This window comes from Lissotriton helveticus, chromosome 2_1 (genome assembly GCF_964261635.1).
Source record: "Lissotriton helveticus chromosome 2_1, aLisHel1.1, whole genome shotgun sequence".
In the NCBI taxonomy this organism is placed as follows: Eukaryota; Metazoa; Chordata; class Amphibia; order Caudata; family Salamandridae; genus Lissotriton; species Lissotriton helveticus.
This window is the reverse complement of record NC_136059.1, coordinates 1,951,313,471-1,951,325,895: the sequence shown is the minus strand read 5'-3', so window position 1 is coordinate 1,951,325,895 and position 12,425 is coordinate 1,951,313,471. Positions and strand designations below refer to the sequence as shown.

The window sequence follows — 12,425 nt, the reverse complement described above, 5'->3', positions numbered from 1 at the left end:
TGTATTCAAGGAGAACGTATTTGGTGGGGATTTAAAAAGAGAGCTGAGTTTTGTGGTGAAGTTGGCTTTGAATTGGAAAGCGCTGGTGTGGGAGTGCGCCTCCTGCTCCCCCTGCTTGTCCTCTTCAGATTACAGCCAGATCTGTATATCCACTGAACACTGCAGTGTGACTTGAGGCATTGCCTTCATTACATCTGACAGTAGGCAGCACATGCATTATAAACCACAAGACTCTAGTAAAATACTTGACTTCTTACATTTTCAATATCGTATCAATGGGTTACCAGAAGATGCGAAAAACTAATATTTGGTAGATTTGTTGGAATAGTATTACTGATGTCTGTGCTGAAGTGCGCATGTAAAGAAACTCTGAAGAATCTCGCCAACAGAATATTATGATAGGGACATACATGTGCAGCAGGTTTAAGTTCAAGATGTGTGACCTGTCTTTCCTGTACGTTGTAGTAAATCTTCATGTCTCTCTCCTTTCTTATAGATGGCCATAGACAGGAGGAAGAGGAAGGCGGGCAAAGTGAAGACGACACATGGTTTGGAAATGCTTCTGAAACACTATCGGACGTTTCCTATGGAGAGATTCAAGAAAACATTAAGCTATCACTTGAGGACAGAACTCGTGAGACCTCCACTTCACCGGACACCTCACTGGGAAGTGCGACTCCCAGTGGGAGCACTGAGCTGGGCTCCGGTGAGAACGAGGTGCTTCGGGATACCTCACGGGGTCAAGATTGCCTTTCCCCAGTTGCATCCCCTTTGGATGCAGCAGAGTCTCCTGGTACGAACAGGTCCCTGAGCAGCAGCAACCTCAGGCGGCTGCTGGAGGCCGGCACGCTGAAGCTTGAGACAGACACCACCTCAAATGGAAGGACAGACTCCCCTGTGACCCCTACTCCAAATCTCTCCTTCTCTCCATCATCTTCACATCATGCCCAACAGTTGAGTGTCCTTGCCCGTAAGCTGACTGAGAAGCAGGAACATAGCGACCAATACTCCGGCAGTGCCGGCCACAGGTTTATATGGAATTCAAGCGAGTGGTTACAGACCTCCAACAGCACTTGCAGCTTGTCCCCGGACTCAGCTATCATGAAGCTGAAGGCTGCTGCCAATGCTGTCCTTCAGGACAAATCCCTTTCGAGGACAGATGACTGCCTGCGGTTTGAAACCTTTCCTTCACCCTTCAGTTCACAGTCCGCCAGCTCGACCCTGGCGGCTTTGTCAAAGAAGGTCAGTGAGAGGAACATGGTACCAGGGCAGGAACATGCTTCCCCTCCTGGCCCTTTCCTCTCCTTGGCCTCCATGACGTCTTCAGCTGCCCTCCTCAAGGAGGTCGCCGCAAGGGCAGCTGGGAGCCTTCTTGCAGAGAAAAGCAAGTCACTAGTTCCAGAGGATGCCTTACAGGTGTCCGAGAACAAGAAACAAGAAAAGATGACACCGCCCCCATCCTTGGAACTACTTCTCCTGCCCTCACCAAAGGGAAAACCCTCTAAGCCCAGCAGTACAGGTAGGCACCACAAATTGTAATGCGGTTTTATATTATGAATTATTCTTCTGTAGGATGAAACATAAATTCTACCACACCAGTAAACCTGTGTTGTTAACCTACTGAATTTGGAAGGCAAAATACCCTGTATATCACGTGAGTGTCTGCTAACGAGGAAATACTTTGTATACCCACAAAATCACGTCCTAGATTCAGGAAATATGGTTTATTTTTGATGGTATACATGATTGCAGTAATCAGTGTTTTTGCTTGTTCACGATAAAAATGTAAATTGACTCACTAGTGTAGCACAAAGCTGAGACAATTAAATAATGGCGTGTTTCAGCTTTAAGCTTCTAGGTTTTAAAGGGAAAGACAGGCAAAAAGTAAATAGCCATCCCTCCACTTAAATGATACTGACGAACGCAATTTCCAAGCAGAAAATTCTGCTGAGTAGGGTGATCACTCTAAAGTCAAACTATTCGACCTTGTTCTGAAGATCTGAAGACGGTATATTTAAAACATGAGGTTATGATATGTTACAGCTATTTTCTAAAGTGCCAAATTAACTGCGGCAGAGATCTAATGGTGCTTGAACAAAGTAGGACAATTGGAAAAAAAGCCAGGAGAAGCGATGGGTTTTCATTTTCTCTTTGAATGGCACGAGTGGCTGGGTCACTTGCAGTGCCACCAGCAGCTTTTCAGCAGTAGTGCACTGCCAGGATGCGGTGCCCTAGTTGGTTTCCAGAGGATCATTGCATGAGTCCTTATTAATGTTGGATCTCATTAAACCTATGGTGGGTTCATCTTTGATTCCTATTGCTTTAAGTCCACTATTGGATACGGATATGTGTGAGTAAGCTGAGCTGAATCTTCTCTATGCGTTAATGGAATCTGAGAGGTGAAACCACAAACCATGAAAGCCAAACAACCTCTGACGTTTTCAGTTTATTCTTTTAATTCGGGCACTAGGAATAAAATATTGAAGTAGTCTAGTTGAGTTAGTTCATACCATTGATTTCCTAACCACTGTTCCAGTTCAACCTTCTCTCTTAGCCCTATATTGTTTAAATAGTTGAATCATGAGCTTGACCAATGGTTCTTAACAGTGCTTAATTTGTGAAAGAATGAGTACTGTTGCCCAAAGCTCTGCTCAGAAGCCGGCAGCTGTGCAATTAAATGTCGGCATGCTGAATACCAAAACTAGTAGTCTTTAATCTACCACCCAACACTTTCTTACCCTTTTTCTGACTCTTTCAGGTTCCTGCTTTCTGTTTGTGCCAGTTTTGTCATCTTTTTCTTCCTTTGCCTCCCTGGTCTGTGTGTTTTTCCCCATCTTGCACCTGGTAAATATCTGATACCGAAAAATAAGCACCAGTCCCCAAAAATAAGTACTGGTGCCCCCCACCAGCAACCACCACTCAAATTAAGCACTGGTTCTTAATAGTTTGTCTCCTACAGAAACACAATGAATCATTACTAGAATCCTGAGACCCTCATTCAGTCATTATTCGATGCTGAGGAACCCCTGGCCAAAACACTTTCTATGATTTGAATTTCGAAACTATACACAAAAACAAGTATACACAAAACACATGGTCAAATATTTAAATATTTGTTTGTTTCACAATCAAATATTGAAAAAGTGTTCAAATTTTCAATTATGTTTCTTCATTTTTATAACCTTTATTAATTTTCATTTTTTAATATAAATATTATTTAAGTTTGTAAAACAGTTGCGGACCCGCTGAGTAGTTAAGAACCACTGAGCTAGTCCAATTTCATTTGACGAGGTTTTCTATGACACACTCCGGTCTAAGGCAGAGTAAGTATTTTGTTTATAGCCTACTGAGTTGATTTTATTTAGATCTCTTGAGTATGTTATCCCTTCTATTTTGAGTTATTTTAAGGTACATTCGTTGTTCTTGGCACTAAAAACATACCTTATTAATGCTTCTCGAGGTGCGAGTTTGCTCATGAAGCTGTTGCAGAACACACACATCATTGTCTTGTGTATGTAATGCAATACTCTTGTGACGTGCATGAATTACTTAGATGTGTTTGTACATAGTCATTCACAAATCAGAGTTACGAATACTGTGTAAATTATTTATTTGATCAATTCTGCCATGGTTCATTTGGTGAAAGGCGGAGTTCAGAGGCTCAGTTCTTTTTCAGTGAAACCTAAACATACTTCAGCCTCTCTTCTTTTCCTGAAACGTAGTACTAGTATTTGCCCCCAGGCCCCGCTAATTAGACATATTATTGAAGATTAATTCTGACTGGAATATGGATTGCGGACCGTACCACCACCTGTGTTTATCTTGAAACAATTACAACGCTCCAAGGAACTAACCTCTACTGAGAAGAATTGGACACCCATTGCTTCATGTTTGGGGGGTTACCAGAATGTCAGGTATTGCTGCAAAAAATCATCACTATTTTTCTTTGACCAGGACTACAATTTTGAAAACAGTTCGATTTTACCTAAGGTTACCATATGACTTTGTGTCTACAGCAACATTGTTCCAGTCCTGGGTTTTCCTTTTGCAGATTATTGTTTTTACGTGTGTTGGTTCAATGTCTACAATGGAAATTAACCACGGCTACAACTTTAGAATGCATTAGGATATTAAAGAAAATTAGGAACTGAATAATGATGTCCCTGATTTCATGGAATCATATGTTAGCCTTAAAGTAACAGACAAGGCAGATAAGCATCAAATCATATCCTCTATGGCTGATGTCACTGTTCAGGAGATATCTCACGCTTGGATGGTGAGCGAAACATAAACACACGACCTTTACTGCATGTAGCAATTTTAAACCTCCATAGTTCAGTTATCTATTGGTAGAGTCTGAAGGCGCAAGCGGGTGGGAGAAAATGACAGCAGATGTGGGGGATCTTTTACTTGTTACAGCGGAAGGTGCCAGCATGATAACTCTATTGTGGAACTCTTGGTGTACTTACTTTCGATTGAAAATATGTTGGATTACAATGGTGGACTGACAGTTGCAGGCATTCTCGGAAAAAGTCCTCAAACCATCCTCCTGGTGTAAGGAGTGAATGTTGTGAGAAAATCCTCCCGCCTCCAGGAAGATTTGTGAGTCCAAATTATATAAATGTCTGCAAGAAAATTGTTTGTTCCTTCAGGGCTGTATGCCAGGCAATAGTTGATGATCCCTCCATCCACCCACCCCGAAAAACACTGGTCCTCAATCTACCATGGGTTTACTCTGTGTTCCATATGACCAGTCCAGCCCCGCTTAGACAAAGCATTGGGCAGTGTCGGTGATTCTTGGGGCACGCTTGCAGAGGGTTTTCAAGGGTTAGAGCAACTGAAATGCCGAAGAAGAATCCTTAAATATTATTTTGTTATTGGGTTCATTCCTGTATGAAAGAGGAGATTGTTGTTAAACTTGGACTTACTACTTCCCCCTTTTTCTAGCCCCCCCCAACACTGCTGGTATGTTGGATCAGTAACCTTTGGGAAATACCAATCTTTTCCAGAGTAGACACGTGGCACCAAGTGCTTGAGGGCTGGTGAAATGTGCTTCTGGAATATATTGTCGTGCTTTTAAAGATGGAACGCGCCTCCTTTTAAAGGAGGATCGTGTTTACCATAGGTCATTGTGTTTGCTGGGTAAACCACACAACGCTGTGGAATTATTTTTAAAGTATATTTAAAACGAAAAGAATCAGGTTGTTTCAAATTTAAAGTAGGAATCGTTATTCAAGCCAATATTTTTCTAAAAACTTGGTCTGGTGGTTACAGAAATACCTCTTGCACACCCAACAAAAACACTGATGTTGAAACTCTCTGGAAAAGCCTTGCGTGCCTCTTATATTTATTAGACCACAGCCAAGAAATGTTCTAAGTCAAATTTGAAATATTAATATGTGGAAAAATATTAAGTACGGTTAAAATAATAATTTCAGCACCGTTCTCCCATTTGCAATTCCACTTTTTTTTTATGAATTGAAAAAAGAAGTTATCGGAGAACATATTGCAAGTCCCACTCCTAAATCTTAAGCAATTAACAGTATAGAGAAGTTGATGACTGTCGCCGGAAGATTTTCATTAACCCATCATGTGTAACTTCCGTAGTGCATCAACAGATGACGTAATACAGTCAGTCTAGGCATGTTGGTCTAAAGATCGGAGACACTACAAAAGGTGAAGTGAGTCCTGGAAGTAGTCAGTACAAATACCTGAATCACGAATATGACCGATAATGTATGGTTTCTATTACACAAAAGCAACACAGAAAAAAGAATTCAAGCTTAATTTTTGGTACAGGAAAGTAGCGGGTTTTCTTTTGGAATCTGATTGTATAAACAGTTTCCCACGTCAGGGGCTGCAAAAACGAAGACTAATTGAAGACGAGGAGGAGGGGTTTCTCTCTTTCATATAAGCAGACTTTGCCACAGTGCCATTGATCTGTTCATTTAAGAATCTGGATGTGCCCAGTCACCTGCTATTAAAATTAAATATTTTACATCTTCTCGTGCAGGGCATAAGTCCTACAAAATAAGTGGGGGGACTCTTCAAGTTAGGTGGTGTCACAGGAGGTGACATCACAACAGGAAGTGGTATCACACGTGCAGCAGATCTATCATGTGCACGTATTGCAAGATTTAACAATTGAAGCTGCACAGTACTTAAGCCTGTGACTTAAGATCACTGTTTGGAGTAATTACCAGCCCAAATGTGGATGAAGTTGGGTGTACAACTAAATAAGTCAAGCCATTAAGTGCTGTAAGCGAGGCATACTAAAACATGGCATGCCAAGTTTTCAGGATGATTATGTGTAAGGCTCCCCGTTTTCATGGATTTTTTATAGATAAATACAGACAGAAAACAATGTTTTTCTGTCTGCATATATTTTTTTAAGTGGAGAAATACAGAAAATTGTGCTACTTGTAAGTGACTCTCCATGCTGTCTTTCAGGAATTATAGACCAGCAGCTGGACAGCATGGAAATTAAAAAACAGGATGACATTTCTTTAAATAATGGCATATGTCAACAAACTTTCATGGTATAATGATAGAATTTAAAGTGGATGTATTGTTATGTAATATTTGCCAGCTTAAATAGCTAAAACTCGACAGACAGCAAAGTATGAGTGCGCGTCTATCAGTTAAATAAATATGGAAATGTACAGTTTGACAACTTCATTTATATGCAAAGCACACAATAAATATGGATAAGTACAGATAAAATGGCCAAAAGATAAATATGGATAAATATAGACACAAATGTTAAAAAAATAAATACCAAAAAAAACCAGAGCCCTACTTATATGCGACATTTCCATGGTTTCAGTGTGTATGTGTGACGCTTAGAGTGACACTTTCCATCAGTAAAAACCAAGCTATAAAGTGCAAAGTAATAGATATCAGTCATTGCACCCTATTCAGCAATGAGAATCTCCACAATATTTCGAAATTGCTGCAAAACACCTGAAATAAAAAGTTGCTTTTCATACCATGTTCACACATTCAAATGCAATCTATAGTTGTGGGAAATTGGAGAGCAAATACTGATTAGCCTACACATGCTTCAAGCAACGAAAATTTAACTTTCTAAAAGCTAGCCAATTAAAAGCGATGGTAAAGTACCTATGCTTCATGGGAGGGTTGAACAAGATTGGCAAGTCGAGACACAAGTATTGACCACACATCTCACTCTTCAGATTTGTGTTGCTTTCTCCATCATGTGCTTTCTTCACCTCCTGAACACCCTTGCACTTTGTGTTGCTATCTCTCCTGTGTGCTTTCCCTAGCGAATCCCAGTTTGCTTGTTTCTCCCCTTTTACTATATTTCTCTCACTTTCGTACGCTTCTTTCCCCTTCAAACCGCCCTTTCCCCATGATCTCTGTTCCTCCCTATCCGTTCTGTGCTTCTACCCCAGGAAGAAGCTCCATCTGCTCTGTGTTGCTCTCTTCCTTGTGTACTTCCCCTTGCAAACTCCCTCCATGCTTTGTGTTACTCTCTCCCCCCTCTGTGTGCTTCTCTGCCCTGAAAACACCCCCTGCCCCGCACTCCTTGTCACTCTCTTTCGTTTGTGGTCCCCCACAACCTGGAAAACACCTCCCCTCCTCCGTGTTGGTCTCTCCCTCATGTGCCTCCCTCCTCTGACCACCTAAACCCCCGAAACAGCATTGGCAAAACCGGTAACCCATCTTGTTGGGGGTTTTGTAGTTTTGCGCAAGGAAGCTTCAGGCGACTTACAAATACTGGAACTAACACACGACGTAGACGCGAGAAAGTTTAGAGAAGCTTGTCATGTGTGTAACATTAAGCCGAAGTACAGCAACTACACACCATGGGCATACACAGGAGAAGATTCCATAAGAGTGATAAAGATAACACAAACAAGCAAATCAATAGAACCTAAGACAACATTAACACAGGGTCAAGCTGGCCAAAAGAGGTACACCCGATGCTTCCCAAATGTAAACAAAATTATATCAATAGAGACATGTCACAAGGTACCCAATACAAGGACTGAATACATGGTTATTGCACACACACAGTGGTGCCACTGGAAGCAGCTGCTCAGAGTGCAGTGTGCTTTTGAACAACTGGAGTGGCACAGGGATAACAGTGTGAGGGAAAACTGAGGAACACACAATCTGCGGGGGGAAAAAACCTAGCACTAGAACTGCTGCAGCTGGACACCACAGCTGACCATTTCTCAAAATTCTGTTTCCCTTTCTGTGCCCTCTGATGTGTGCTGAATATTTTTGTGGTTTTCTTTCCTGACACATCTGTATTTCCCCTATATCTCACTTTTATTGTCACTAATAATTTTAAGACAACTATAAAGGATCATTGGGTTTAGGGGTAACTACTTGGTATGCATAAACCAGGCTTGGCCTCTTTATGAATGCCGTGCCACTTCAGTGTGCTATGCTTTCATAACCTCACCTTCATGCATGCTTGTGCTCTGAATTTAATGCGCCAGGAGTTCACACAATTAATATCATCATAACATTCTAGTTCCACTTTTCCTGTCATAAATGGCTTTATTCAGAAATGTATGTTTCGCAGACTAACACTCCCGGGACTCCTTCAGATATTTTCACACACACGTGGCTTGCCACTTTCAGTCACCAATCTTCACATCCTCCACCTCGAGTTGAGTTTGCTTCTCTTTGCATGTTGTGACCATGTGTTGTGTTATACTAGCTGTTGTTACACTGTGTTTTGCTAAGGGGTGTAACATTTTCCGCCAGGGAGAGCTCTCTGTTGACATTGCAGTGGCCTCCGTGCATGTGTCCATGCTCCCTCATCGCCAGTAGGCCTGCCACAGAGGCGCAACTAGAGCCAAATTTCGGGGTGGGCTGCTAAAATTTTCGGGGGGCTGACTCTTCCAGCAATATATCGAGTGGAGACTCAGGGGCTCCAAGAAGGGATGAAAAACAACAAAGCCTCATTCACATGCAAATGATATTTTAAAGACCTGTGAAGTACTCGGTGCGGCTGTGTGTGTGGCCAGGAAGCTGTCTCATCCCGGGCTGCAACACGAGGGGGGGTGGGGCTGAAGCCCGTTGAGCACAATGGGCGTTGCATGCCTGGCCTGCCAATAGCAAATTATCCCCGCTTCGGCTCGGCCTCCCAGCCATGAACACTGCAGAGGGCAAAGCAGAACTTTGATAGGTAGCGCATTCGCGCGCTACACAAGATTGACAGTGATGGACGGGTACGTATCTTAGAAAGTTAGGAGCGGCCGTGCGGGCAAGTAACTCGTCATCTTAGATAGTCTAGCTTTTGATTAGGGGGACGGCGGCCACCCTTTAAAATAAATGGAGGGACGCCGTCCACCCGCGCGGTCCCCCGACTCGTGCCTTGTTCTCGTGTAACCTTACTGGCGGCACAAAACTTTTTTTTCTAACCTATTAGAACCAGACATGTATCTATTTTTCACAATTATGAGCCAATGGTTTACTTACTACAACATAACTTCATTCAGCTCGTTAGACCTGGCACCTTTTGGCATGGTTCACCCTGTCTTTTTGCCACTGAATTCAGTTTTTGATTGTGTGTTGACTTTCGTTTTTGGGCTCTGGTTTCTTTGCCACTGCTGACCAATGCTAAAGTGCAAGTGCTTCCGGTCTACAATGTAATTGTATTTGGTTTCGCCATGATTGGCCAATTTGATTTACTAGTACAGTGCTCTGTGGGTGCCCATGCCCTGTAAGTGAAATGCTACTAGTGGGCCTGCAGCACTGATTGTGCCACCCACATGAGTAGCCCTGCAAGCATGTCTCAGACCTGCCACTGTAGTGTCTGTGAATGCAGTTTAAACTGCCATATCGACCTGGCAAGTGCAATGCCAGGCCCAGACCTTCCCTTTATTACACGTAAGGCACCCCTAAGGTAGGCCCAAGGTAACCCTATGGGCAGGGTGCAGTGTATTTAAAAGGTAGGACATGTACTGGTGGATTTTTACATGTCCTGGTAGTGAAATACTGCCAATTTAATTTTTTACTACCGCAAGGCCGATCTCTCCCATTGGTCAGTATTGGAGCTGCCTTTTAACATTTTCAAGTGTATCTTGCAATTGGGAGCTAATAGAAAATTGTAGTTTGGCATCTCTGGACTCAATTTAAAAATACATCTTTTAGTGAAGTTGTTTTTTAAATTGCAGGTCTGAAAATGCCACTTTTAGAAAGTAGGCATTTTCTTTTTGTTTTTAAACTTTCTCATTTTCCACAATTAGAAAACATGAACATGAGACACATAATAATACATCAAATAACATCATGTCAGTTCGATACATCCGAGAATGTGATGTGTATAGAAAACATCAAGACCCACCACTTCATAAAGGGCACGATAATTAATAGGTAGCGTGACAAAGGAAAAGGTAAACTCTATGTAACAGTGTCTTGACTGGCAGAGTATGAACAGGATGCAGCGGAGGGGGAGTAGGGTTCTTGGCTCCGGGCATCTGATTCCAAAAGAGAAGATAGGTACTGAGGGGTTGCCAAATATCTTTCGGTCTGGCAGTGGGGGTTGAAACGTTGAATATACTTTACTCGTCATGTCGCAATATGTCATGCTACATAGCCAGGCCTTAATAGTAGGGCGGATCCCGTTACACCAGTGGAGCGCTATCTCTCTCTTTGCCAGTAGTAGAGTTCTAGCAGGGTACCTTTCCATTCCCAAAGGGCAAGTTCCCCCACAATGGAAGCATGCAGTGGTTAAGCCTTTCATACAAAAACCTGATTCGATACCCTCTGCTCCAATACTTTTAGGGCCTTCTTGCTGTTACCAAGCCCCTCAAAGCTTCTGGAAAAACATGTCAACAAACATTTGTCCACCTACCTTGAGTCCAACGAAATCCTCCATACCACTGAAATGGGATTTAGACGTCAGCACAGCCTGGAAACAGCTTTACTGGCTGTAGTTGCAGGAATTAAATCCCTGTTGGACAAAGGAGGCTCAGCTGCCATTTTTCTATTAGATCTCAGCGCAGTCTTTGACTCAGTAGACCATGCAATGCTCATCCGTAGGATATCCAGAGTAGGTGTCGTTGGCCATGCCCTGAAATGGTTTTCCTCTTTTTTGAAAGTCACAACCTTCCAGGTGCTGGACCAATCCTGGTACTCCCAAACTCTTCCCCTGTGTTGTGGAGTACGTCAGGGATCATCTCTCAGTCTCTAGCTTTTCAATCTTTATATGTATCACCTGGCTGAAATCGTCTGTTCACTTGGGTTGTCATTGATTTCTTATACGGAAGACACCCAGCTGGTGATCACTATTTCCCCATATCACAACCCTACTCAACTCAGTCATGCCCCGTGTCGTCAGGAAGTGGCCATGGATGACTAATTGCAAATTGAGGCTGAACGAAGACAAGACTGAGGTTATGTTATTAGGTAACAGCTTCAATAAAAGGTTCCCCTCCCCTGAATCTGACTGTTAAAATCAGTTGCTGAGTCCGAAAATGGTTATAAAGAACCTTGGAATGTGGCTTGACGATGGAGCCCCAAGCTAAAACACTTGCAGCTTACTGATTTGGTGTTTTGAAACTACTAAGAAAGGTTTTAAACCTTCTTCCTTTTCTGGCCAGGAGACTTAATTGTTCAGGCTCTCATCATCTCCCGGCTTGAATTTGGCAACGTCCATTATCTGGGCTCTCCCCACTATGTGACAAAGAGGTTCCAGACTAATCAGAATACTGCTGCCCAGCTCCTTTTTTTTTTTTTTTTAAATATATTTTATTTTTTTCCTTCCAGACTCAGCACCATAATAACCGGAACATAGTACAGAGTAATATTAAATACATTCATTTATACCCAAGAACAAAAACAACCAATAAAAAAAAGAAAAAAGAGAAGCAAAGTATAATACATACATAGCTTATACGATTCATTCTTGAAAAACATTTTAACATCAAATACCAGTCTAAGTTTTTAGTTTCTTCAAGGTATATCCTTCATGTGTATACATCCTATCCTATCCCACTACGCCAATCTGCTATTGGCTTCCAGATCCGCAGCCCTCTTTCCCTTCCCCTCCTACCTTTCCTTGCATATATTGCCTTTTCTAGGTTATATGAGGACAACAAGCTAGCCAACCATAGTTGTAATGTAGGAGGGTTAAGATCTAACCATGCCCTAGCGATGCATAATCTATATACTGCCATAGCTAGAAATACAAACTCTTGGTGCTCTTCCCCTTCTTCTGGTGCAATTCCTAAGAGTAAGTGTACTGGCTTAAGTTCCAGCTTAATCTTTAGTGAAACCTCTAAGAAGTGTTCCAGGTTCCGTAGCAATGTATGTAGCTGTGGACAGAGCGCGAACATATGTATTATGTCAGCATCTCCTGAGTTACATCTCGGGCATGTTGTTCCTTCTGTCCCCCCCCACTTTGCTATCCTTGCTGGAGTATAGTATAGGGAATATATGGT

At 42.3% G+C, this 12,425-nt stretch overlaps 1 protein-coding gene across 3 annotated transcripts in view; it reads left to right on the top strand.

The window, feature by feature from the left end:
• ZNF827 (zinc finger protein 827) overlaps window positions 1–12,425 on the top strand; it is a 635,524-nt gene that overhangs the window by 202,476 nt on the left and 420,623 nt on the right. For all 3 annotated transcript variants that reach the window (XM_078676888.1, XM_078676891.1, XM_078676890.1), the window contains exon 2: window positions 497–1,519. In XM_078676888.1, coding sequence (XP_078533014.1) covers window positions 497–1,519 — 1,023 coding nt within the window. The remainder of the gene's footprint in view (window positions 1–496; window positions 1,520–12,425) is intronic.